The sequence below is a fragment of the Archocentrus centrarchus genome, chromosome 13, assembly GCF_007364275.1.
Source record: "Archocentrus centrarchus isolate MPI-CPG fArcCen1 chromosome 13, fArcCen1, whole genome shotgun sequence".
NCBI classification, from domain to species: domain Eukaryota; kingdom Metazoa; phylum Chordata; class Actinopteri; order Cichliformes; family Cichlidae; genus Archocentrus; species Archocentrus centrarchus.
The window spans coordinates 26513835-26538887 of NC_044358.1; the positions used below are offsets into that span (position 1 = coordinate 26513835).

The 25053-nt window shown below is 38.9% G+C and overlaps 1 protein-coding gene across 1 annotated transcript in view; it reads right to left on the bottom strand.

Moving 5' to 3' along the window:
- Nucleotides 1-25053, bottom strand: part of drd2a (dopamine receptor D2a) — a 44788-nt gene that overhangs the window by 662 nt on the left and 19073 nt on the right. The window contains exons 2-7 of the mRNA XM_030744505.1: nucleotides 15162-15473; nucleotides 8184-8293; nucleotides 3604-3740; nucleotides 1989-2197; nucleotides 1051-1137; nucleotides 509-896 (exon numbers count right to left, since the gene is read on the bottom strand). Coding sequence (XP_030600365.1) covers nucleotides 509-896; nucleotides 1051-1137; nucleotides 1989-2197; nucleotides 3604-3740; nucleotides 8184-8293; nucleotides 15162-15440 — 1210 coding nt within the window. The 5' untranslated portion in view covers nucleotides 15441-15473. The remainder of the gene's footprint in view (nucleotides 1-508; nucleotides 897-1050; nucleotides 1138-1988; nucleotides 2198-3603; nucleotides 3741-8183; nucleotides 8294-15161; nucleotides 15474-25053) is intronic.

Sequence of the window (25053 nt, forward strand, 5' to 3'; positions counted from 1 at the left end):
AATTAGATATTAGAAGAAGAGACAGAGAGTGAGGAAATGAAGCCCAAATATGGGTGGACCTGCTGAGGAGTTGGAGTCTAAAGTATCAGAACAATTTCCTTTTGTTGCATCACTGCCTGAATTGTTTTTCAAACTCTTTTTTTTTTTTTTTTTTTGTTCTTGAAATGAAAATAAAAAATGTAAAGACAGCCAAACACCTACGATGGAGCAGGGAAAAAAAAACATATCTACATTACATAAATAACTTGAGGTAAATTAAAACAAAAATCCATATTTGGTCCTGATGATTTGTTTGCTTCCCAGTGGTTTCATGCTGAGAATGCAACATGCTCTTTTACATGTTCAAAGATAACATTTATTTGATTGTAGAAATGCTTAATTTTCCAGCGTCACTTCAACTTTGATGTGTACAGTCACATAAAACAGCATTTGATCTAGCTTGAAATTATTTTGAATTGTAATTTTTTTTAATCAAAGGAGAAATAAATTAATAAGATGAGTAACTTACCAAGTACAATGGCTAACATCTGAGTAGCCTTTTTTTCCTTCTGCTGGGAGATCTTTCTCTTGCTCAGTGTTTTCACAGAAGTCTGAGTCTTGCCATTAGGTAAGGCCTGTGTCTGGAAGGCTTTGGCTACGATGGGTGCTGGATCCCCCAGGGTCTCCTTAGCAGGATCTCCATTCTTTTCTGCTTTCTGGCCCTCCTTGCGAGGTGTGGGAGGTGTCGAGACGGGGCTAGCGCTGGCCTTGTTAGGCATCAGTAGCTGATGGCTCGTGGCTGGAGTGTCTCCAAGAGCACCTTGTGTGTGCTGCTTCTGTTTCACGCTGCTTCCACTGTTGTTCAACTCATCCAGCTCCAAATCTTCTCCCACATTGACCACGTCTTTGATAAATATCTGAACAAAGTCACAATTGATGAGGGCTGATTCAGATAGGTTGCTTTTGTTTCCAACTGGCATTTTAAATGGTAGTTAATAAATATAAACCTTTCCCATCAATTAAACTTTCAGGGAAAAAAATTTGAGCAATAGAATAAAAATGAATACGCACCACTTTCTTCTTATTGACAGGAAAACTCCCATTAGTTTTAACAATCATGGTGCACAGCCTCACATCCTCTGGATGAGTGCACTTATCCTGAAATGAAAACAGCTGTGTCAGGCAAGGAGAGAGTACAATGTCAAAGTAACTGACAAAAGCAGAGAGGAACAGGTCCCACTTCCTACATTTGACTCTGTAGATCAGAGTGCTGCTAAACAGCAGCACTCTGATCTACAGCTTCTATACCCACTGAAAACCAAATCCATCAACTTGACCATGTAATAAATTGTTGACTGAGATGATTTCACTAAGATTAATTTGACAATTAAGGTTAGAAGTGAAAAATTATGCTCTGATACTCCATAAAAATTATAGCTATCTGTCAATATGCTGCTATATATTGACCAAACCACAGCATGAAGTCATGCGTAAACCTAATATAATGCACTGGACTAAGAGCTTTACTTACATCCTGTATAGACCTCAATAAGTTGTACTATGACAGGAAAATCAATACTCAGAAAAGCAAAAGGTCATTTGAGGGCCATCACAATTAGTGTTGCATGTCAGATTTTGACAGTGATATATGTCAGTTAATTCAAATTTGTGTCCTGGATTAAATGTGACAGTCTTGCTAAATTCACCCCCTTATCTTGATCCATTGTGTATTCAAAGAAAAGCAGCCCTCGTTTCATCTGCGTTTTCTTTTCATGATGAACAAGAATAATTGGTTTGGGGAAAAAAAAAAAGATTTCCATTTCCTAAAAAAAGCAAACAAAATCAAATGACAAAGGATTTTTTTTTTTCAAAATGTATTACTCTAAAATATTATGACAGTGCAGAAAGATAAAGGAGCATTGGTATAATAAACGTCCAAATGAAATCCAATTTCCAACTGAAGCCATAAAAATGCTGGCTGCAAACACGTGCCAGTTAAAGCAGCTCACCTTTAGCGAGGTGGCCACATCAGGGTCGGCAGCCTGACAGACACGCTGCTTTGGTTTTGTGTTGACACGTTTTCTGCGCTTCCTCAGGACCACATAAATTTGGACATAAACGAGCAGAGTAATGATGAAGGGTACATAAAAGGACACAATGGAGGAGTATACCACAAAGGCTGGATTGGCGATCACACAGAGAGACTCATCGCGAGTAGCTGTGGAGATAAGCACAATGGGAATAAAGACTGCATGTACTGTTCCACACAAAACTTTGTGTGTGTGTGTGTGTGTGTGTGTGTGTGTGGTTTTGTATTTCCAACTTTTAAACTTTGTAAAACCAGAAAAGCTGGAGCCTTAGCTTTGCTTGAACCAATAATTGCTTTTTGATTGCAAGTGGCTCTAAAAATATCATCACTTCACTTGGAGGTCATTCACACAGAACTTCTCATTGCCCATATGGACTGCCTTATAGCTGTGGTGCCAAATAGAGAGTAGAGATCATATCAACCCATTTATAGACTCTGCAATGGTTGCTTGTTAAGTTTAGATTTTAATAATTTAGTAGATGGATTTGCCCTCATTTTTAAACTCCCTACACACTAGATCACAAACTGAAGTGATGGGTCTTTGGACCTGTATTTCCAAAAAAAACCAAAAAAACAATTTGCTTAAAATTGCTGTAATTGCAGTATTTAATGTTATTCCCACCCTATTGTCACACTTAAGACTGACTGTGGCTTAAAGGGTAGAACAAGTAATCTATTTAAGGAAGACTTAACACTGATTTTACAGAGAGAATTTTCTTTCACTGCCTTCAGTAGCTGATCCCAGAGAAATGTAGCATCCAGTGTTTTTAAAGTTTAGTTCACACGATGAGCTAGAACTCTGGATATCTGCTGTTTCAATTTTTTTTCTTTTTACAAGTTTTTAAAAGTCTTTTGAACTGCTTAACTTCAGAGAAGTAACTTACTAAGTATGTAAGTAAGTGTTCAATCAGTATGTTTTACCACTGAATATACTGCAACCCCATTTAGATGGTTAGCAATGATCTTGCTCACAGTTATATACATAGGCACACAAAAGTATGGTTACATGTAAATATGAATTGTTAATGTTAATTACATACATTTTGTACTAAACTTAAAAGTTGTTTCTTAATCTGCAGTCAGTGTTTATTTTGAAGGGTCTGAGTCTGTGCTGAATCAGCATTACACTGAGGCACTCAAAAGGATGAGTGGAGCTTCAAAGTGACAGGCCACTGGAGTTGGTCAGCAACAAGGTGGTGCCTGGCACACAGCACTTAATCAAAACTGTTTTAATAGTAATCCTCCTTAAAGCCCCGGTTCCTTGGAATAACCAACCTAAAGGCAAAAGGAACACTAAAGGCAGATACACACTTGTATAGAACAGTTCTTTACTGGCAGCAATAACTCTACAGAAAACTTGCTGCAGTATTGTAGCTATAACTGGCATCCTGCTTGAGTGCAGTACCGAGCAACACGCAATAAAAAGTCTGGTACCCTTTCAAAGCACACAAGTGCCATTACTCTAGCTCGCACTATCACAAAAGCATTTCTGATTCACAGACTGTAGATCATGTGTGTGCTGTACTCTCTCTTACCTGTGTTATTTAGGCCAAACAGCAGGGGACAGGATATGGCGAAAGACAGTACCCAAACCACAGAGATCATCACTGTGACCCGTCTCCTGGAACTGTAGCGGGTATTGTACAGCATTGGCATTGCAACTGCCGTGTAGCTGTGAGAGGTGAAGGAAATACAGCCGCCATAGTTATAAATGGTAAAAACTTGACGCGTTTTTAAAAGTATAGTGTGGCAAGTTTGAAATACTTGTATATAATTGTATGCTTTTAATGCATTCTTTTTTAATTGAATCACCACACCATTTCTGTTGCCAGTCCTCTTTCTCCATCAGTTGAAATTTTAGCTTAAAGCACAACAGAGAGCATGATGCCAGAAGAGGGTTAAGCAAGAAATGCTGCCTGTCACTTTTGATCAGATCTTTTTTGAAGACGAACTGGCCCTTGGAAACAGGTGCTGTAAGCTTCAGTTCACATAAAATGAGATACTACAAGGAGAAGGCTGTTTTTTTTTTTTTTTTTACCCCAGTCTGTTGCAGGAAAGGCTTTATCATTTAACCCTGCTATGTTAACCGACCTTATTAGTGAGCTTGCGGTAATCACTGGGAAATGCGTAGCTTTCCATTCATTGATTTTTATTTATTTATTTTTTGTGCCATTTGGGTTGCAAGGCTTTACTCTGAAATTCAAGTGGGTAAAGCTTTTAAGATAATGAGCGAGTGCCTTCATGAAAACCGAAAAATCTGTAGTTACTGACCACCAATCTACTGACTGTTTAGTATGACATTGCCAGAAGGTTCTTCCGATAAAAGTCACTTTTTCCAACCCTGTTGTCAAGAACTTGCTCATAGGTGATATTTGGAACATTATCTTACAATATATAAGGTCTAAAGATGATTATTGACAACACATTTACTTACTGGAAAGTGGGTGCAAATAAGTCAAACAATGTGATACCAGTTGTTGGTATTTTGGTGGTTTATGTGACTCAGACTCATCCAGACAACAACATGAGTTCTACGAGTTTTATCCTCTATTTTCTGAGTTGTTGTTGTCATGCATCAGTGTAGCTGGCGCAGCTGCTTCAGACCAATGAGCACAGTGATATGGTTCCCTCAGTGAATATGTAATAATTACCAAACTGCTTGATTAATATAACACATAATATTCATCCAGCCATTTGGCTTGTTGTGCCAGTAGCAGCCTCTTAGAAACCCACACAGCCTGTGCACCTGAGACCTGCCGCTTCAAACTTGTCATTGCACTTCCCCTCTAAACTAGGGCCCACTGTGTGCATCAAATTAAAGGTTGTTGTCAATAGTTTGAAAACTTGTGACACACTATCAAATGCAAATTTACACATGTACAGCTCAAATAACTTGGAGACATGGGAGAGGATATCAGGACATAATTTCTTGAAGCAAAATTACAACCCTTTTTATTCTCATAAATGTGTTTTTACTGTAGTTTACTGTACAGCTGTAGTTTTATGTAATTATGTAAACCATTTAAACAGATTTTAGTTTCTCTCACAGTAATTGGAGCAATGTGCTGTATGTAAACACATTCAAATTAGACTAAATTAATTTATTCTATTGCATATTATGACTCACTGACAGCATTATTATAGAGAAGTGTTTTCAGCTATAAAACCCCCTGCTTTTTGGCGCGAATAATTGTAGATTAGAGTCCATGCGTATATTCGTATTACCTCCTACACATAAGCAGTTTTGTCCATTAGTCTTCTCCTTCTGAAGAGGAAGTGAGTGGCTAAATTGATTGGCCATTGTTGGAGGGCACCCCAACTCCAACTGCAATTAATCTATTCATCCTTCTAACAAGAGTGAATACTTACATTTGCACACAGAAATAGACCCCATAATTTCATCACACCCCAATTTGCTCCACATTAGTGAATAAGAACAAAGTTAGCACAGCAGGCAGCAATCCTTTGATGTATAAATTACTGTGCCGCCTAAAGCTGCTAGAGTAATAAAAAGAAACACATTTATCTGAGACTGTTATGTGAATCTCTGCAAATAAATCACCGTCCTGTGAGTGGATCCTTAACTGTACTAAAGCCCGGTGAAGTGATGCTTGAGTCTGCCACACTAACCTCCATATTTGGTATTCAAAAATATCCTGCAAGCAAACACAAGCCACACACTGATATCTAAATGTAAATTTAGTTGTGATTCCTCTCCAATGTGCTTGTAACATTCATTTACAATATACACAAACAATGATATACAATGACATTATTCAGATTAATAAGATTTTCCCCACATGAGAGTCATCTATATTCTAATTCATTCAATTCAATAAGAGCTGAAATTGTGTCGTTTCATGAGCACGGTGAATATTTACTACTTTATTACTTAATACAAGGTGAAAGCCAGTGTGGAGGTATTGTGTTTGTGTTTGTTTACTAGTCAGCAAACCTGTGCAATATCTACCAAGCTTATTTCCATGACTAGAGGTGGAGAGGTGGCAAAAGAAGTACCTATTTAACTTTGTTGTGGATCCCGATCACATCACATCAATAAAGAAATAAAGAATCTTGAACTTGATATGCTCTGCATTGCATCTTTACATTATTCAAGGCAGAAAATAGTCAATGTTCTTGGTATTTTAACTAAGCTTTATAAAACTTTCTCTTGTCCTTGTTGTTTGAATTAAAAAAAATGTCTGTTTTTCAAATCACACATCAAAATGAAAACAGTTTTTTAAAGAATCAGGACTATTGACAAGACAAGATGCACAGTGTCTGTGGATTTTAAGCTGTATTCCATATTTAAATAATTTTTAATCAATAGTGGAATAATTTGAATCAAACTACTACTACAAATGTTGAAACTGAATTTTGTTTGTTTTTTAAAAAATACTTTCACATTTTGAAATATTGAATATATTTGAATATTTCACAAACATTAGATCAGTGGGATATTTAACACTGTGTTACATAAGCTGATTTAGAAATCCACCTGCTTAAGGTCAGGGATTCCTTTTTTTTGTTGTTTATGTTCCAAAAAAAAAAAAAAAACGCAATATCTGTCAAGACTGCGCTTCAAAGACACCGCTGGAACTTGAACCCAGGATTTCGCGTTTACAACCCCAGTTCAAAAATGTAAAATGCAAAACATATGAATAAAAACAGAATGTAGAAAACATATCAAATGTTTGAAATTATTTTGTATTTGATGGCAGCAACACATCTCTAAAAAGTTGGTGAACACATTTACCGCTGTGTAGCAGCCACCTGTTCTTTTAACAACAATTTCTGCTATCTGGGAACTGAGAAGACCAGATGCTGGACTTTTGGGAGGGGAACCTTGTCTAGGTGCTCAAAAGTGTGGATCTTCTATTTTGTATTTTTTGCTTCAAGCTTTGCACTGACCACTGTTAACAACCCTCTTTAGTCTGGAAGATGCAATGTCCATGATTTCCAAAAGAATTTCAAATTTGGATATGTCTGACCATTTTCCCTCAGTCCATTTTAAATGAGCTTTTTCCCAGAGAAGACAGTGACATTTCTGGATCTCACTCACATATGGCTTGTTTGTTGCGTTGTACAGCTTTAAACTGCACGTGTGGATGGCACGGTGAACTGTGTGCACAGACAGTGATTTCTGGAAGTGTTCCTGAGCCCATGCAGTCATTTCCATGTCAGAATCATACCTGGTTTATGCAGGGCTGCCTGAGGGCCTGAAGCTCACAGGCATTAAATATTGATTCTCATCCTTGTCCATTGCACACAGAGATTGCACAACTTTTTTGGAATTGTTACTAAACAGTTATCAACAAATCCATAGCACTAGCTGATAGTGAAGTCATCAAACTGACATCGACTGAATCGGGCTCAGAAAAAAAACAAACATTTCTTTTTCTTCATTAATTCCCTTCATGGTGTTCCAGACTTTCAATGGTTTGGGAAGCAGCAATAGGTGCTAAAAATGAGGTGCTGATTTAAATAATGTATCTTTTTTTTTGTTGTTTTAATATAAGGTATAAACTAAAGCATTAAAGCACTAAAAACATTTGAATGTTTTTAAATAGTGTCTTTTTTATTTGTTTATTTACTTTTGCAGGAATTATTTATGGAATCTGAAGTATTTTTTCAGTGATCTGATTATTTTTTGTACCAGGTAGTTAAAATTACACCATTATATATTTTTGTTTGTTTATCTCTGGCACACATCTATGACAACGTTATTGCTGACAGTGTGCAGATACTCACAAATTTGCAATTAGATTTTACTCTCCAGTGCACCTGTCTTACAGGTGCTCCTTGGATAATGCACTAATGTTAGTTCCAGCACCAGTATGTTATATTGATGTACTTACACATTTATCTCCTGAACATCTGGTGGCCACTAATCAGGAAAGGTGGTGCTTATAAACAGAAAATGAAGGTCTATGGCGTGAAATTCACGAGTTAAAATCTTGTTTAGTTGGTGAATAGCCGTGCGTGCTTTGATGGTCATACGCTTAAAAGACACCAATTCTGTTTTCTGTTATTCAGAAGGTAAAGATTTCCATTGGAAATCCATGCTGGAATCATAACAGGCAGGACAAAACAATCTCCGAGGTGGCAAACTCACCGATCAATGCTGATGGCACAGAGATTGAGGATGCTGGCTGTACACATCATCACATCCAGAGTGACAAAGATGTCACAGTGGATCTTGCTAAAGCGCCACTCCCCCACCACCTAGAAGAGGAAAACATCAACAAATGACAGTTTACTGCCACAGTCAACAGAAAAAAAGTCAATACACTAGCAATGGAAGCATCTTGGCAGAAATAATATGTTTCCTGCTATCGTTTCCAACTTGGCAACACAAAGCGAGGGGAAAAGGAACAAAACTGAAACATGAAAGGAAAAAATGACTGACATTAAAATGAATTATGAATGAATGAGTATAAAAAAAAGTGTGAGTTCTATCACACGAAGAGATTACTTGCAGGCAATATAGAGCTGTCACAAAACATTTTACAAGAGACACAAAATCCAAATAATATGTCAGTTTCCTGTGTTGAAGAATGCTACAACTGACTTGCTGAAATTTGACAGATTATCTTATCTTTTTCACTGACACCACAGACTTTGAAAACATATGGACATCCTCCTTAGCAAGACAAGTATTCTTTAGCTTGTATCCTGGTCTTTAGCTCTAGGAAGCATTTGATCAAATACACGATCGAAACCTGTTTAAATTAATGCCACTGTTGCTCTCAGCTGTATGATCTAAGCCCATGATGAAACCAACATCAGTGATGTTGTGACAGGTCTGAAGCCGCCCACCTTGTCTGACACTGCAGCTTGCCTGCTTCCATTCACAGCTCTTTCAAGGGTAAGGGAGGTCTGTGTGTGTGTGTGTGTGTGTGTGTGTGCGTGCATGCTTGTGTTGAGGGGCAACTCTTGCCTAGCTGATTAATCTTTGTCCTGAGGCTGTGTCTTCATAAAATTAAGCTCCTGTCATTAAAGAGCTTCATGTTTTTCCTGGTGTCTACAACACAGTTACAGCCCAGTGTTCTGATCCCCTAATATCTGCTTTCACCGCTCTTCTCTTTTCTGCAATTTTCTAAGATTTAACTCTTGACATTTCTCTTCACTGTGGCTGAACACCACCATAATGTTCTGTGTATGCATTTTGACTGTTTCTCTCTTTGCTATCATCATCATTTTTTCTTTGTTCTTGATTTTTATATGTCAGTCAAAGCTACTCCAACACAACTGCACAATTTCAAGTCATCAGCAATGCTGGAGCTCAGAACAAATTTAAGTGTTAAAATTTAAAAGGCCCACAAGAGCTGAAAGCTATTTCATGTCCTTGTGGCTGCAATAGGAGTCTGTTCAATCTATGTAGAGAAACACACTTTGTGGATACTGAACAGCTTTTTACAACACAGTCATAACAAATACATCGATACCAAAGCTAGAGTGTTCACCTGCCAGGTAACAGCAACCCACCCTTCTGTTTTTGCTAGCACTTTTCTGTTACAGTGAAGTTGACCTTTGATCTTTCTGAACTTAAAATGTAATCAAATCATCATTTTTATCATGTTAAATATTTGTGTAAATTTTTGTCATAATAAGCACTAGAAGTTCTTCAGTTTAGAAAAAAAAAAAGATGTATGAGGTCCTTACTTTTCTCCATCTAATTCAAATCAGTTTATTTTGAGTCCAAATTTGAAGATATTTCCTCAATCTGTTCAGAAATATTTCATTCACAAGAACGGGGATGGAGGATTAACCCAGTGGCGTTATGCCCCCAGCAACAGCTGAACAATGTAGGCAGAAAAAAGGATAAAAACTGACAACTTTACAAAATGTTCTGCATCAGCAACACACTCTTTTGAAAAAAAAAACAAAAAAACAACTGTACTCTTGTATTGGTGAATTTATATGATGGGCATATTTGTAACAAAGCAGCCCTTTTCCTTCCATCCTGCACTCCTCTTCATTTTTGAAATGAACTGACTGCATCTGATGCATCTGTGTTTACAAAGTAGTAGATAATCAGCAAAACTTTCTACTCCCATCATGCCTTTTTTTTTTTTTTTTGTAATATTATTGTGTTGTGCTGATTTGCCAAGCCTGATAAATGTGAATCTTCATCCCTAATTCATATTACGCATATTATTCTGAAACTATTAGGGTTTGGATTCCATTTCCAATGCTGGGAAACTCAAAAAGTAGAAATAATTGTGTTATTTGAGATACATCATTTGCTAGTCCTAATCTTGCAAACAAATTCTGAAGCATGTCAAACAGAGAAAGGACCAGTTGATTTGATTTAAATGTAGTCATTCCGTTGAGTGTCAAAATAATGTGTTGTTTTATCAATTGCTAGGTTTTATTAATGTTTTTAAAACTAAAAGGAAGGAAAAAGGTCATTTTTAGAAATGCTGTTTTTGCTCAGCAGGCTGGAGGAGTATCAGTATCCATGTTTTATTGACAGAGGCTCTACATGTTTATGAACAGCACCAAAATGGCTTTTCTCCTCACCTTTCATACAATAAATACTGCTTGTGCATGTTCGGAGTTGTGGTGCCTACCTTGCAAGATAGCTGTATATTTGAAATCAGGCTCACATGAGAATCTATGTGGCCAACTTTAGTTGGTTTTGACAATAGCAACTTTTCTTTTTTCAAAGTGATTGCCTGCAAGTGTCTTTTATATACTTATTTTCAATACAAATAAATTCTTCTGTTGAATATAAATGTATGCGGATGTTTTGGTAGCTTGCTGGTCTGGAGCATTCAGGTGTGCGCTATCATAATTTCAGGGAGGAAAGACATCAGCAGCGATCTCAAAGAAGCAATTGCTGCTGCCCATCAATGTGGAAAGGGTTATAAGGCCCTTTCCAAACAACCATCAACAACCACAAGTCCATTATTCTACAGTGAAAAAGACTTTTTACAAGTGAAAAATATTAAAGACAGTTGTCAGTTTTCCCAGGAGTGGACATCCCAGCAGATTCACCTGAAGGTCAGACTGTGCAATGCTCAGAGAAATTGCAACCTCAACCAACCAACCAACCCAACAAACAAATAAAAAAGAAACAAGAGGCACACTTCAGACTCTACAGGTTTCAGTTTGCATGTTAAATGTTAAAGTTCATGACAGTGCAATTACAAAAAGACTGAACCAGTATGCCTTATTTGGAAGAGTTGCCAGGAGAAAGCCTCTTCTCCCTAAAAAGAACACAGCAGCACTGCTTAGGTTTGCAAAATTGCATCTGAACAAACCACAAGGATTTTGGACAGACAAGAAAAAAATGGAGATATTTGGCTATAATGCACAGCACCATGTTTGGTGAAAACCAAACACAGCATACATGTAAATACAAACTGTCAGGCATGGTTGTGAAGGGGTCTTGTTTTGCAGCCACAGGACTTGAGCACCTTGCGGTCATCGAGGGCAACCATAAACTCCTCTGTATGCCAAAGTATTCTAGAGTCAAATATGGGGCCATCTGTCCAACAGCTAAAGCTGGAATCGGGTCCTGCAGCAGGACAATGATCCCAAGCACAGCAGCAAATCTACAACAGAATGGCTGACAAAGAAAAGAATCAAGGTGTTGTAATTTTGCCAGACCAAATCTCAACATGATTGAAATGCTGCGGTGGGGCATTAAGAGAGCTGTGCATAAATATGCCTGCAACTTCAATGAATTCAAAGTCACTTAAATCACCTTCTTTCTCCATTCTGATGCTCAGTTTGAACTTCAGCAAGTTGTCTCGATCATGTCTAAATACCTAAATACACTGAGTTACTGCCATGTGTTTGGCTCACTAGATTATTTGCATTAATGAGCAGTTGAGCTTGTGCACCTAATAAACTGGCTGAGTGTACTGTATATGCCAGTGTGGTAATTTAAAGCAACTACTGTAAGTAAATGGGCAAATACATAATAAAGACATAAATTAATAATCATACATACATTTACAGTATCAATATAAACATTCAGAGCTTTACTGTAGCTAAACTGTGTAAACACAGGAATAAGTAAAAGCATTATTGAGTACTCATATGAAATTATGAAAAACATATCTACACGTGTATAAGTTTTTCCCTGAAAATGTCTACAGAAGCAATACAACAGGGGTCAACGCTCTGCTCCATCATCTTTCTCTGGTTTCCAAACTGAAATCATATATGTGTGTCAACCACAAGGCCTGACAACATATTCTTCATAAAACATTAAATAGGATTTAAGCTGCAGTGCTGGCTGCCTCAGCAGGTAAAACAGGTGTTTATTCCTGCCTTTTTAGTGCAACACCAGTCATCACCTTCATTAAATTCATGACTCTGACCAGGCCACTGCAACTAATAACCAATTATGCACTCTAAGGTAACAGACTAATGAGTTTGGTTGTTGGCATGATGAATATTTTCCACTCTTGGCATTTGTGATCCATGCAGTTCAAAGTAGTTTTTCACCTACATGTACCTTCCACTGTCCAGAAGGTGCACTTTTATTCAACTCGATTTTAAACAAACTCTCGACTTCTAGTTATATAAAATGTTTCCTCCATATGCTTTCTAAATCAGTCACACTTGGCAGAAAGTGAAAACTGCACTAATTAATGCAAATTTAGCATTTAATAATAAAGGGCAATTTAATAACCTGCCCACACTCTGTGATTGCGTTCCCACTGTAGTTCATGCTGATATATCTTTAACGCGAGTTAATACAAGAGGTAAGAACTCAGCTGCAGCCATGGTCAGCGGCACTATTGAAAAAACATAAGTGCATGTACACTGATACAGAAAAATAGGACTTGAAGAAAGGCCAGTTCTGCAAAAAAAAAAGAAAAAGAAAAAAAAGACAAACAATATTATTGTGAAGCACCAACCAGAACTGCCACGTTTGTTTGTTTTAATCATCTGAAGCCATGCATCATTTTAGGTAGTGTCTGTGATGGAAGAAAGATGTTCTGAAGAACATGAGGTGAATAATTAACAAATCTCTCAGACAAAATTCAGCTGTTGTGAGCTCTGAACATATAAGGCCATCTTCACTCAACACGCAAATCCAGAGATTATGAAACTGCCTGGTGTTTACTTCAAAATGAAGTGAACTGTGTAAATGATAACATTCATTTGTACCAAATAATTTCTTGTTTGTAAGGATTTCTAGCAGTCCAACTACTACAGCTGCAGTTTATCCCATCTCACATTAGTAGGAGGCCTGACAGCCTAGGAGGGACACGCCAAAATCAGATGAGCATCCCACTCTAAACACATGCTGGGTAGTAATCCCTTTTGACTTTGACAAACAGCCAGTTCTTGCTTCACAGTATATTATTCTAAAGAGGACTCCACTCTGCAAATTGCTGTTATTAGTCTGAATAAAATTGTCACAAAACAGATAAAATCTCTGTTTCTTGATGCACCAAACTGCTTATATGGCTTTTCTTTCCATATAACTTTAATAGATATGGTTTGAATAGGAAACAACAAAATTGCCTGTAAGGAAGACTTTACCCAAATAAAGTAATAGATAGTAATATAGATCTAAATTTGGATTCCTATAGATTACATGAATAATTTTGTCAAACTAAATTTATGATTCGGAGACCCAGAAATAAACGTTGGGCATCAGCAGAAACAAGAGCGCTTCAGCTACACAGCGAGTGATTTGTAATCTGATGCTATGTTTGTACACATCCGCTATCATAGAGAAACAGGAAATACAGCAGTCACAGTTTTGTCCAAAACCATGCTGTGACTTGTATTTGCTGAAAGATTCTGAGGAGTTTTACCATTTGCCGCACTCCAAATGTGCTATCCATAAACAGTAACACACACTTGTTCAGTTAAACCCTTTTACAACATCAAAGACTCACTTTTCTGCTATGATATGAAAAGCAATAGTTCATTGAGAAAGTTTTATGCTGTAATTTGGGTGCTTTGATACGTTGCTGATTACAATTCAGCTCCCACTTTTGCGATCTGCTTTGATGTAGGCTCTCTCTGCATGTATCCAGCTGGCCATATCAACAGACAACAAGTAAATAATTTGGATAAAAACAAACAGAGTATGCAGGTTGGATGCTTTATGCATAAACAAACTTTACTCTGATAGTTATTGGCAGTGATCACAAACATTTTCTTTTGTTTATTTGGAAAAAATGTGTCTAGTAATTTGTGCACTCCCAGCAGATGTAAGATTACTTACATTTACAAGTGCTGCTGTGCAGTCTGGATGAGCATACGCACAGAGCTGCAGTATGAAATTCTGTGGATGCATTGTAAAGTGATTAGAACGATAATCATCAACAGTCTCTGAGAAACACAGAGGGATTAGAGTCCCTCCAGTCTTAGATTGCTTTTTTTTTCTACATCACAAAGCGTGACCTAAAGCCTAATGGTCAGAAATATCCTCAGGATGAAGGAGATAGATATAAGACACGGGCAAAGATTTTTCAAAAAGACAGACCACATCCCACTCACTATTGATTTGGCAGGATGCACATGCTTTCATGAACCAAGTCTGTTTATTTTTTTAAAGATGCAATTCTGATGTGTCATATTTAAGTGATGTATCATAATTAATTAAAAGAAACTGCAGTACAGGAATGAATGCGGAATGACACATCCCAGTATTTGGAAGAAATATTCACTAACATCCGACCTTTGTTTGAATAGACTGCTCTGACATTTTGCTGTTGTCACATAGTGGGACTGCTTTACAGGCCTTTGTCCACTGCAGGACTGATGTGAACACATTAGTTTTCACCTTGAGCCTCTGACCTGTAGATAACTACAGTGGGTGACTGTTTGGCTCAAACCCTTTTCACCAAGAGTATTTTACTGGTAGGTGATTTCACATAAATTCTGATCCATCGCTGTTTTTTTTTTAAACTGCTTTCCAAAAAAAATAAATAAATAGTGTCTTTTAAGGTGGCAATCTTCCATTTTCCAAAACTCTGAGAAACACAGGGGAAAAAGGCTTAAGAAAGAGAAAGAAAAGGTCATGTCAGGCTATATGTCTCTTCGAATATGTACAAAGAGTATGCGCGTGTTTACATGGTGTGCATGTGTGTGTGTATTTCTACAATCCTACCTCTAAGTACACGACCCAGGGCATAACAAGTGTGGCCACCAGAAGGTCAGCAACAGCCAGGCTGACGATCAAGTAGTTGGTGGTAGTCTGCAGAGCCTTTTCCCTGGACACAGCCATACACACCAGCACGTTGCCGAAGACAATGACGAAGATGAGCAGAGTGAGCAGCATGGCGTAGTAGTTGTAGGGGTGCTTCTGCTCTTGATCTGTATCGTTGAAGCTCCATGTTCCATTATCATAGAAACTGTCATTGTAGGCATAGTGGGTAAAGACATCCATTAGCTGTAGAGTGACAAAGGCCAAGAATGGGCCCTGCAAAATATGCAGATGGAAAACAGCATTTCAGTGATGTTGTATACATTTAGAGTTTGCAAAAAAAGAAAATGTCACAGGATGACATTTGGGGGTAAATTTTGTAACATTTTGCTACAGGCTCTTCTTATAAGGCATTAAAATCACTTCTTTCCTCGATACTCCACAATTACAGAGCAAAAACATACTTTGTAGTGTTTTGCTGTTTTTATGTTTTTTGTTTTTAAATAAAAACTAAAATGTCCTGTTTACACATGTATTCAGACCCTTCCATCATAGGTGCTTAGACATCTTTGGCAGCACGTCCTCTGTGAAATGAGCCTCATACAGCAATCTTCTTGGTAGAATCATTCAAACATAGCTGGTTCGGTATTGTCAGTGCACAGGCCTTTTTCAACGCTCTCCAAATAGCTTTTATTGTTTTGGTTTTTCTAATTATTCTATTTATTTATACTTTATTAAAACTGAAAAATCATTAAGAAGAAGATCTTGCATACAATGGCAGTCTGGTAAAAGGCAAAGCCTCTGGAGGAAATAGGGGCAGGGGTTAAAAAAAAGAAATATCAAAAGATAAAAGGGCAACAGCACAAATCTGAAAGCAGTTCAACCAACCACTGCTTATATACCATAGGAACACACATGGACATCACATAAACATCAAGCACTACAAAAAACAGCAAGCATGTAACTAACAGACAACAGCATCAAGAAAAGCAACAAGACCAGGCAGTAAGACAAATAAGCCAAACAAAAACAGCAGCAGCGAAAGAAAAAAATAATAAAGGAACATGGAATCATTAGTAAGCAGAAGATACTGGCAGGTTGGGAAACAGCTGGAAAAGTAGAAATGTCCACAGAAGCCCCTGAAAAGTGACTTGAAGATGAATTTGTCCAGTTTTAAAGTTCTGGAAATTTCAAAGAGGAAGAGAAGAGCAGTGTTCTCAGGGACACTGGGGGCAAACCTGGGAATTTTTTTTTTTTTTTAAATGGGCATGAATTAATCCATATTACAACAGGTTTATAAGGTTGACTAGTTAACAAAGAAATAAAGAGTGTGAAAAAGTAAGACTATAAATCTCATTAGTGCACCCTTGTGTGCTGACATATGTATTATGTCACCATAGTCTAACATGAGAAATGTCATTTGCTTGAGAGCCAGTTCACCAACGCAAGTGAAGATACAGCATATTCAGAAGTGAAATGAGTGCTGCATCTGGCAAGTGGCTAATGACATTAAGGTTAAAGGGACAATTCAAATCAAAATTAAATATGCATATAAAAAAATCCACAAATGTTGTGCACATGTAAGAACTATTTTCTTTATATCAAACTATATCAGCCTATCTCATCACTCTGCATCCATCCATCTACAAGTGACAAGAGGCTCATGCCGGCAACAGGAAGACAGGATGTAAACATTACTGCGCCCTCTCAGATGAGCTGTGATAGACACTTCGTACTGATACTCGACTTCCCTTAAATACACTTTACAGAGATCTAGTAGCAGAGCACCAGAGACCAGATACCAAATTATGTAACTGTGTTGGATAATGTTAACTTCTACCGAGTTCCTTCCATTGTCTTGAATAAAATATGATAGAGGAGCTCTTTTTAGCATGGTGTTAGTAACCATCAGCCACAACATCATTTGTCTCTGTTATACACCCGGAACGCTACTTGTGAGGACATAAAAAAAAGTTATTTTAGGTGATGGTTGCACCAGAGAAGGAGATTTCTGCCCTGGTCCATTGGGAAGTAAACATCATTTGTGTAAAAGCAAATGATGGTGTCCATCAAAAACATGACACCTTTTAATGTTTTCTGCAGTAAGAAAGTACAATTTGTTTACTTTTACTGAAGAAATCTGTGTTACATTGGCTCACTGGTGGCGTTGTCCAAAACATCAACACTGACACACTAATCAACGCTAAAAATTACTATTGGATTAGATACTGATTTGCAGCAGTGTCATACCAACAGGCTGTCGCTTCCACCAGCTTCCACATACTTTCAAACAGCATCTACAGACAGCCCCTCCCCTCAGTAGCAGCAGAAGTAGTTGACATTCGCAACACTGAACAACACTTTGAAGAATTTTGAGAGGTCAGTAAAGCTCATGTTTCAACAACACTGAAGTATTAAACAATCATGAATGGAAACCTGACCGTCGCAAATGCAACTATTAGCAATTATCCAATAGCCACGTTAGCCGTCTGTTATCATTATGGTAGCAGCAAGCGGCTCACTGACAAAATGATAACATTAATCCTGGAGCTAGGCAGCAAATGGTATCAGTCCTGCAGGTCTGTAATGAATGTTTTGTACAGTACGGAAATTTCTAACGAAATTATTTCATTTTAAAATCTGAACCTAAAAAGCCCTGTGTGATACAGAATGGCATTAAGCTAGACAAAACTCAGCCTTGTACAGTAAGCAGTATCCCATAGCTCTGACAGTTGTACCTAAAAAACTTTCAAAAATGACACAAAACAATTGGGGGAAGAAACAAAACAAAGCAAGCAAAACAACAAAAAAAGACCAACCCCCCCCCCCCCCCCCCCCCCAAAAAAAAAAAAAAACGCCTATGAGGTGATTCTTGGTGTCTGGTTATCCTCTCCAAAAGTCTTGGGAACAGTGGCAAAAGGCCACCTTTGTTTCATCAGACCTGAAGTTCTAGCTTTTCATGGTCTGTTCAGGTGTCTTTTAGCTGACTCCCTAAGGGCTGCTATGTGCCTTTTAGTGAAGAATGGTTTTCTGTTAACTCTAACAAAAAGGCCTGATTGATGAAGTGATGCACTTAAGGTTGTCCTTCAGTTAGGTTCTCTTATCTCCGCAAAGTAGCTCCAAATCTCATTGGATTCTTGGTAACCTGCCTGATCGCAGCTCCATGTCACTTATTTTAGCTAGGCTGCTAAATGTAGCAACCTACACTACTAACCTGTGCTCTTGAGTACCTTTAATCCATCCATTAACCCATTCACTTCCGCTTATCCTGTTCAGGGTCGTGGGGGGGCTGGAGCCTATCCCAGCTGACATAGGGCGAGAGGCAGGGTACACCCTGGACAGGTCGTCAGCCTGTCGCAGGGCCAACACAGAGAGACAGACAACCAGCCACGCTTTCATTCACACCTATGGGCAATTTAGAGTTTCCAATTAACCTAACCCCAGTAAGTGCGCAGACACAGGAAGAACATGCAAACTCCACAGAGAGAGAGAGAGAGAGGGAGGGAGGGGGGCCGGCCCAAGGTGGAATCAAACCCAGGCCTTCCAGATGGTATTCTAACCGTGAGGTAGCAGTGCTAACTACCACGCCACCGTTGTGCCGGGTACCTTTAATGCTTTAATTTCCATTTCCAAGTGTCCCTCCTTAGATCTGTGCCTTTACACAGTCCTGTCTCACAGTACAGTTTTGACATACAGATTTTTGGCTTTTATTTAATCAGAGATTTCAGACTTAAAAAAACAATAAATTTACAAAAAACTCAGAAAAACATTGCTTGTAATTGTCTACAGATTCGTGAGAACAGTTATTATTGCTATGTGTTCTTATAAACAAAAATGCATTGTCATGTATCAAGGTATGATAGTGTTACTACTAGTGCAGAGAGCAGTGGAGGTGATAGACATACTGTATATTAGGTAACCCTAATTAGTGGGGGCTGTGCTGGGAAAACACATTTCATTTAAATTTTGTTTTTTCCAAATGCTGAGTGTAAACACATATCTTAAACACACCACACCACAGATACATGACTTTTCATTCACTTGGGCCACTGCGCAGAAGCAATCTTCAAGCATTTTTTTTTGGCACAAACGAGGCACAATTCATTATCACATGCCATCAGTGTGAGCCTCTTTTATAACCCTCTGCCAGTGGTTCCAGTTGTAACACTTTATATGTTATAGTTTTCCCTTATCTATTAAACAGATTTAGAGAGTTTTTGCTATAAGCAAAATTGCAGCTTGCCTAAAAATCATGCCGTAGGGAATATGACTGAACCCCAGATGGTTCTGGGATATGAAAGTCTGTTTAGTTTGATGTGCTGTGCATTCATCTTTGGTTGACTACAATATCACTACTTCTCAGTGAAACTGTTACTAATTATCATCTTACCCTCAGATTTGTCATAGTCACAAAATGAACGCATGCACTGCAACGCACATCCTATTTTACATTACCCTTAGCAGTGTTTTCCCCCCACATACCTGTCTAGATTAATGTTTATGTCGTCCTCCACTTTCTAAGCTCCATTTTCACCCCCTCTTTCCTTCTCACTCATGCACTAATTGGTTCTACAGCCTTTCAAGCTGCCACTTCTGCTGACAGAAATCTACTTCAAATCCCCATCTGGATCTAACTCACTTTATCTCTGCAGCTAATTTCATTTCTAAAACTAACAATTATTTTCGTATCCATGAATTGTTTCTGTGGGTTGTTTTTGTTTTTACTTTGTTACTGAGTTATGACTGTTATCTATCAGTGGTACCCTTTACTTATAGCCAAAGGCAGTGCTGCATATCTGTTTTTTTTTTTAAACGTTTTGTGTGGAAACCATGTTGTTTTCTTTTCCTTTTTGGGAACAGAAAACTACATGTTTACTGATTTAATTTTAACAACACTTTCAGGGAAATGCCCTTTAAATCTAAAATAACTTGTGCTAAGTAACTAGTTGCATTATTCAGCTGTGCTCAACTGAATTTTAAGGTACTTGGACTTCATGTTAGTATATCTACCTTAAACTCATCTATAGTTCTACATTTTACGCAGCTACATTATTTGAGAGTCTGCATATTTAACAGGAAAAAAATGGGAATCTGTTTTATGTTCTGGTGTGATGTTTCTTTCTTTAAAATGATACAATGTGGAACATATATGCAAGTTATCTGTAGCAAACCTGACGTGTCAGCTCATGTTTTGTTTTTCAGGTCACACTTGTTCTCGTCATAGCATCTTTACTGAATGTAATTTCTTCATTGGGTTTTGTGTTGAGGTGTGAAAGCACTCTGCAGGCTTTTCACACCTGCTTGTGCCTATTATGGAGCTCTTCAGAAGACTTTTTCAAACAATGCTATTTGTTGCATCAATGTAACAACTGACAATTGTAGGAAAGGAAGCATCTTTTGGAGCTGCTTTTTGAGCCCTTCATGTAACTTTCTTATTTTGACACCCTTGAAAATCTCTGTTGAAAAGGACATTGCAAAGGACACACTATAAGGAAATTCTGAATTTTTGAAAGGGTTTGGTACACCTAACCTACAGTACAGTACATTTGAATGTCACTGCACTGATTAAATTATTTATACTTTTGAGAGGTTCACACACATGTTCTGGCCTCAATTATAATTGACTTTAGAGATGGAACTATTCTACACCCTGCATATATATATATATATTAGGGGTGGGACTTTAACGCGTTAATTTCGATTAATTAATTATGGGGAAATTAACGCGTTAAAAATTTTAACGCATTTTAATCGCACTTTGCACCGTGGAACGTTTCTCAGTGCACGAGTTCCTGGCATACAGATTATATCGACGCACAATGTCCAAATTAGGGGCCGCATCCTGCGAAGGACCCGGCCCACGTCTTTCGCAGCCCACGAACGCCACAAAGGCCGGAAGTGAGCGGCTAGCCTTCATATCAGCTGCCGTCACCTCTGCGTAGCTCATGTCGCCTAGCAACCGTGAGTGCGAAGCACAGCTGTGTAAAAGCAGCTGTTTAAACGGAGAACGAACTTTTTCTCCTTTTTGTGGTTTAATTTTAAGTCTTTAATTCAAAATAAGCTGTTAAAACAAGCATAACACATTTCAACATCAAGGAATACAGCTGAGAGAATGATTAATTTCCAGCTATAACAAGTGAGACATTAATGTTGAATAAAACTATCCAGTTATGATGCTTAACTTTAATTTCAGGAGTTTGCTTATCACAGGAGCACTTCCACCCTTCATTGGTCTGTGTAGCAGACTGGTGGGAAAATAAACAAAATTCTGAAGTTTAAGCTTATGTATATTGATTTATTCATCAACTAAACTTAAATTAATATTTCTCATGTCAAATATTGAAATGCGATTAAAATGCGATTAATTTCGATTAATTAATTACAAAGCTTGTAATTAATTCGATTAATTTTTTTAATCGAGTCCCACCCCTAATATATATATATATATATATATATATATATATATATATATATATATATATAAAGACTGGGCATCTTTCCTTCTGTTTCTCTATTTCTTGAGCCCTGAATTATTAAGAAAAGTTATCGGTGGAGGGCAGAGGAAAACCAAAAAGCAGGTAGAGGGTAAAAAAAGGATTAAGTGAGAAGTAGTGAGAGAAGAAGGAGAAGTGCGGGAAGCATGCTCCCGTTAGGATGTGTAAGCATTGCTCTAGGGCACCAGTCTGTGTGTGTACCCTGCAGATGCCCTGTGCTGTCTAATCTTATTTATTTTCCCACTCTACTTACTTAGATACAGTATGTGCGACTGTTCCCACTGCTGGCCTGATAGTTGGTGCTTGCTTATAAACAAAAACATCCGCACTCCCTGTGCTGCCTTAAATAGCTCATATACTTCAAATTTCACCCTTTGTGACCTCTTCGGGATTAAAATCAATCACATCGTTCAGACAGGTAAGTGAGACGTTACGGCTGACCAAAAACTGCTTCAAAGTCTTTGCACACAAGGAGTCTTCAACAAAGAACACCTGCTGAATACTTGTATTAAAATATTTAATAGAATATTTAAATATGCCTTTGAACATCTTTAGAATATGTGTGTGTGCTCTTCTGAACAATGCTGTAACCCCAAAGCCTTCCAACTTTGTGAAAGCAGCTGCTATCTGTGAGAGCTGCTCTTGCCGATCTCCAGCCAGCTACCTGCCCACAAACACTGTAGGCTGTCAGGTTACTCGGGGTAGCATGGAGATTTTCCTTGCACTAATTCTTTGTATTAGTTTAATTAGATTAACTTGCTCATGCTATAGGATCTTATGTATCATATTGCTCTGCTTGTGTAAGATTTAAAAGTTTAAAGACTGATTATGAGACAGCAGGGTTCTGCATGCCTCAGCTGCCAACAAGTCAAAACTTGGCCTAGTAGTAGTCAGTGATTATTAATAAGCCATCTCAATGTAGAATTTAAACACTGCAATAACTGATGTAGCACTTGCAAACTGACTGATAAAACAGCTCTGTAAGAAATAAAAATAACAGAAAGATGGGTGCCTGAAGACATTTTTCATGTTCACTCGTTCCTCCAACAAAAAGAAAATGTTTTTATTGTTGTCCATGTAGGGTCTGGAAAACGTTAACTTTTCTACATTCATAATTCCATCAATTTTGGCTCACCAACACCACTGACTAAAATGCAGCCCCAAATCATGGCAGAGCCTAATTTGTATTTTACAGATGGTTGTTGACACTCACTTTTGTACCTCTTGACCTTTGTTCCTACTGACAATAATTTGAACCCAAATTTCAAAATTGGATTCATCACTCCATAAGACCTGCTACCACTGTAATCTGCTTATGTTTCCTCTTGCTCATTTCCAACTTCCATTTATGAAGGGAGTGAGAGAGTGGGGGGTGCAGCCCGGGTAGTGGCCGGTGGCATTGTAACAATTGATTAAATTGATTGGTGCCACTGTACATTAATAAAATGTTTATCTGACTAGTATTTCTGGTGATGACTAGCAAGTGCAGCAACGTTTCAATGTCTAGTCAACTAGTCTCACACATCCATAATAAATGTTATAAAAGGTTTCAGTAGTTGCTTATTCTTTGATTACCTTGAAACAGAATAAAAAAGGATCTGAGAGGCTTGGCTGAAAAGCTGTTAAAAAGTTGTTCTTTTCACTGCATTTATACTGTGAAGAACATATTTCCTGAATCCAGACATCACACTCAGGTGAATAGAAGAGCTGAGCTGTCACCACCTGGTGGTGGCGCACCTAAACGTATTGTGAGGGTGCACTGGGAACGCCTGGCAGAAGCCCTAGTCTGCAAGATCTTCAACTCCCAACTTCGGCAGAACTTCAACAGCATTCCAAGGGAGGCTGAGGACATTGTGTCCAAATGGAACATCTTCCGCACCTCTATTGTTCAGGCTCTTGCTCAGATCTGTGGCTTCAAGGTGGTTGGTGCCTGTCGTGGTAGTAATCCTCAAACCAGATGGTGGTCACCGGAGGTGAAGGGAGCCATCAAGCTGAAAAAGGAGTCCTATCAGGCTTAGTGAGCCTGTGGGATTCCGGAGGCAGCTGACAGTCAACGGCAGGCCAATCGGAACGCGGCTCGAGTGGTGGCCAAAGCAAAAACTTGGGTGTGGGAGGAGTTCAGTGAGGCCATGGAAAAAGACTTTCAGACGGCCTCAAAGCAATTCCAGCAAACCATCAGGTGACTCAGGAGGGGAAAGCAGTGCTCTACTCGCACAGTTTATAGTGCGGGTGGGGTGCTGCTGACTTCGACTGAGGCTATAGTCAGGTGGTGGAAGGAATACTTCGAGGAGCTCCTTAACCCCACTGACTGTAGTGGAAGCAGAGTCTGGAGACGAGCAGGATGACTCGCCTTTCACTGGGGGTCAACTCCTTGGTGGCAGGGCCCCTGGGGTGGACGAGATTCACCCTGAGTTCCTGAAGGCTCTGGATGTTGTAGGGCTGTCTTGGTTGGCACGCCTCTGCAACATCATGTTGAGATCCGGGGTGGGGCCCTGGATTGGCAGATCAGGGTGGTGGTCCCCAACTTTAAGAAGGGAGACCGGAGGGTGTGCTCCAACTTCTGGGATCACACTCCAGGTCTTTGCCAGGGTGCTGAAAAGGAGGGTCCATCCATTATTTGAACCTCAAATTCAAGAGGAACAATGTGGTTTTCGTCCTGGTCGTGGAACACCAGACCAGCTCTTTATCCTCTCGAGGATGTTTGAGTGTGCATGGGAGTTTGCCCATCCAGTCAACATGTACCTTGTGGACTTGAAAAAGGCATTCGACCATGTCCCTTGGGGTATCCTGTGGGAGGTCCTGTGGGAGTATGGGGTGTATGGACTGTTGTTGCGGGCCATTCAGTCCCTGTAGAGCCCCCGCAGTGAGAGCTTGGTCCGTATAGCTGGCAACAAATCTGACTCATTTCCTGTGGGTGTTGGACTTTGTCAGGGCTGCCCTTTGTCAACAATTCCTGTTTATAATTTTTATGGACAGAATTTTTAGGCATAGCCATGTGGCAGAAGGCTTCCGCCTTGGTGGCCTCAGAATCTGCTTTTTGCGGATGATGCGGTCCTGTTGGCTTCATCAGGTGGTGGCCTCCAGCTCGCAGTGGAATGGTTTGCATTCGAGTGTGAAGCAGCTGGCATGAGAATCAGCCCCTCTAAGTCCAAGGCCATGGTCCTCAGCCTGAAAAGGGTGGAGTGCCCACTCCTGCTCAGGGGACGAGTTGCTGCCCCAGGTGGAAGAGTATCACGAGTGATGGGAGAAGGGAATGGGAAATCGACAGATGGGACTGCATCTGCAGTGATGCGGACGCTGCACGGGTCTGTCATGGTGAAGAGGGAGCTAATCGTAAAAGCGAAGCTGGCAATTTACTGGTC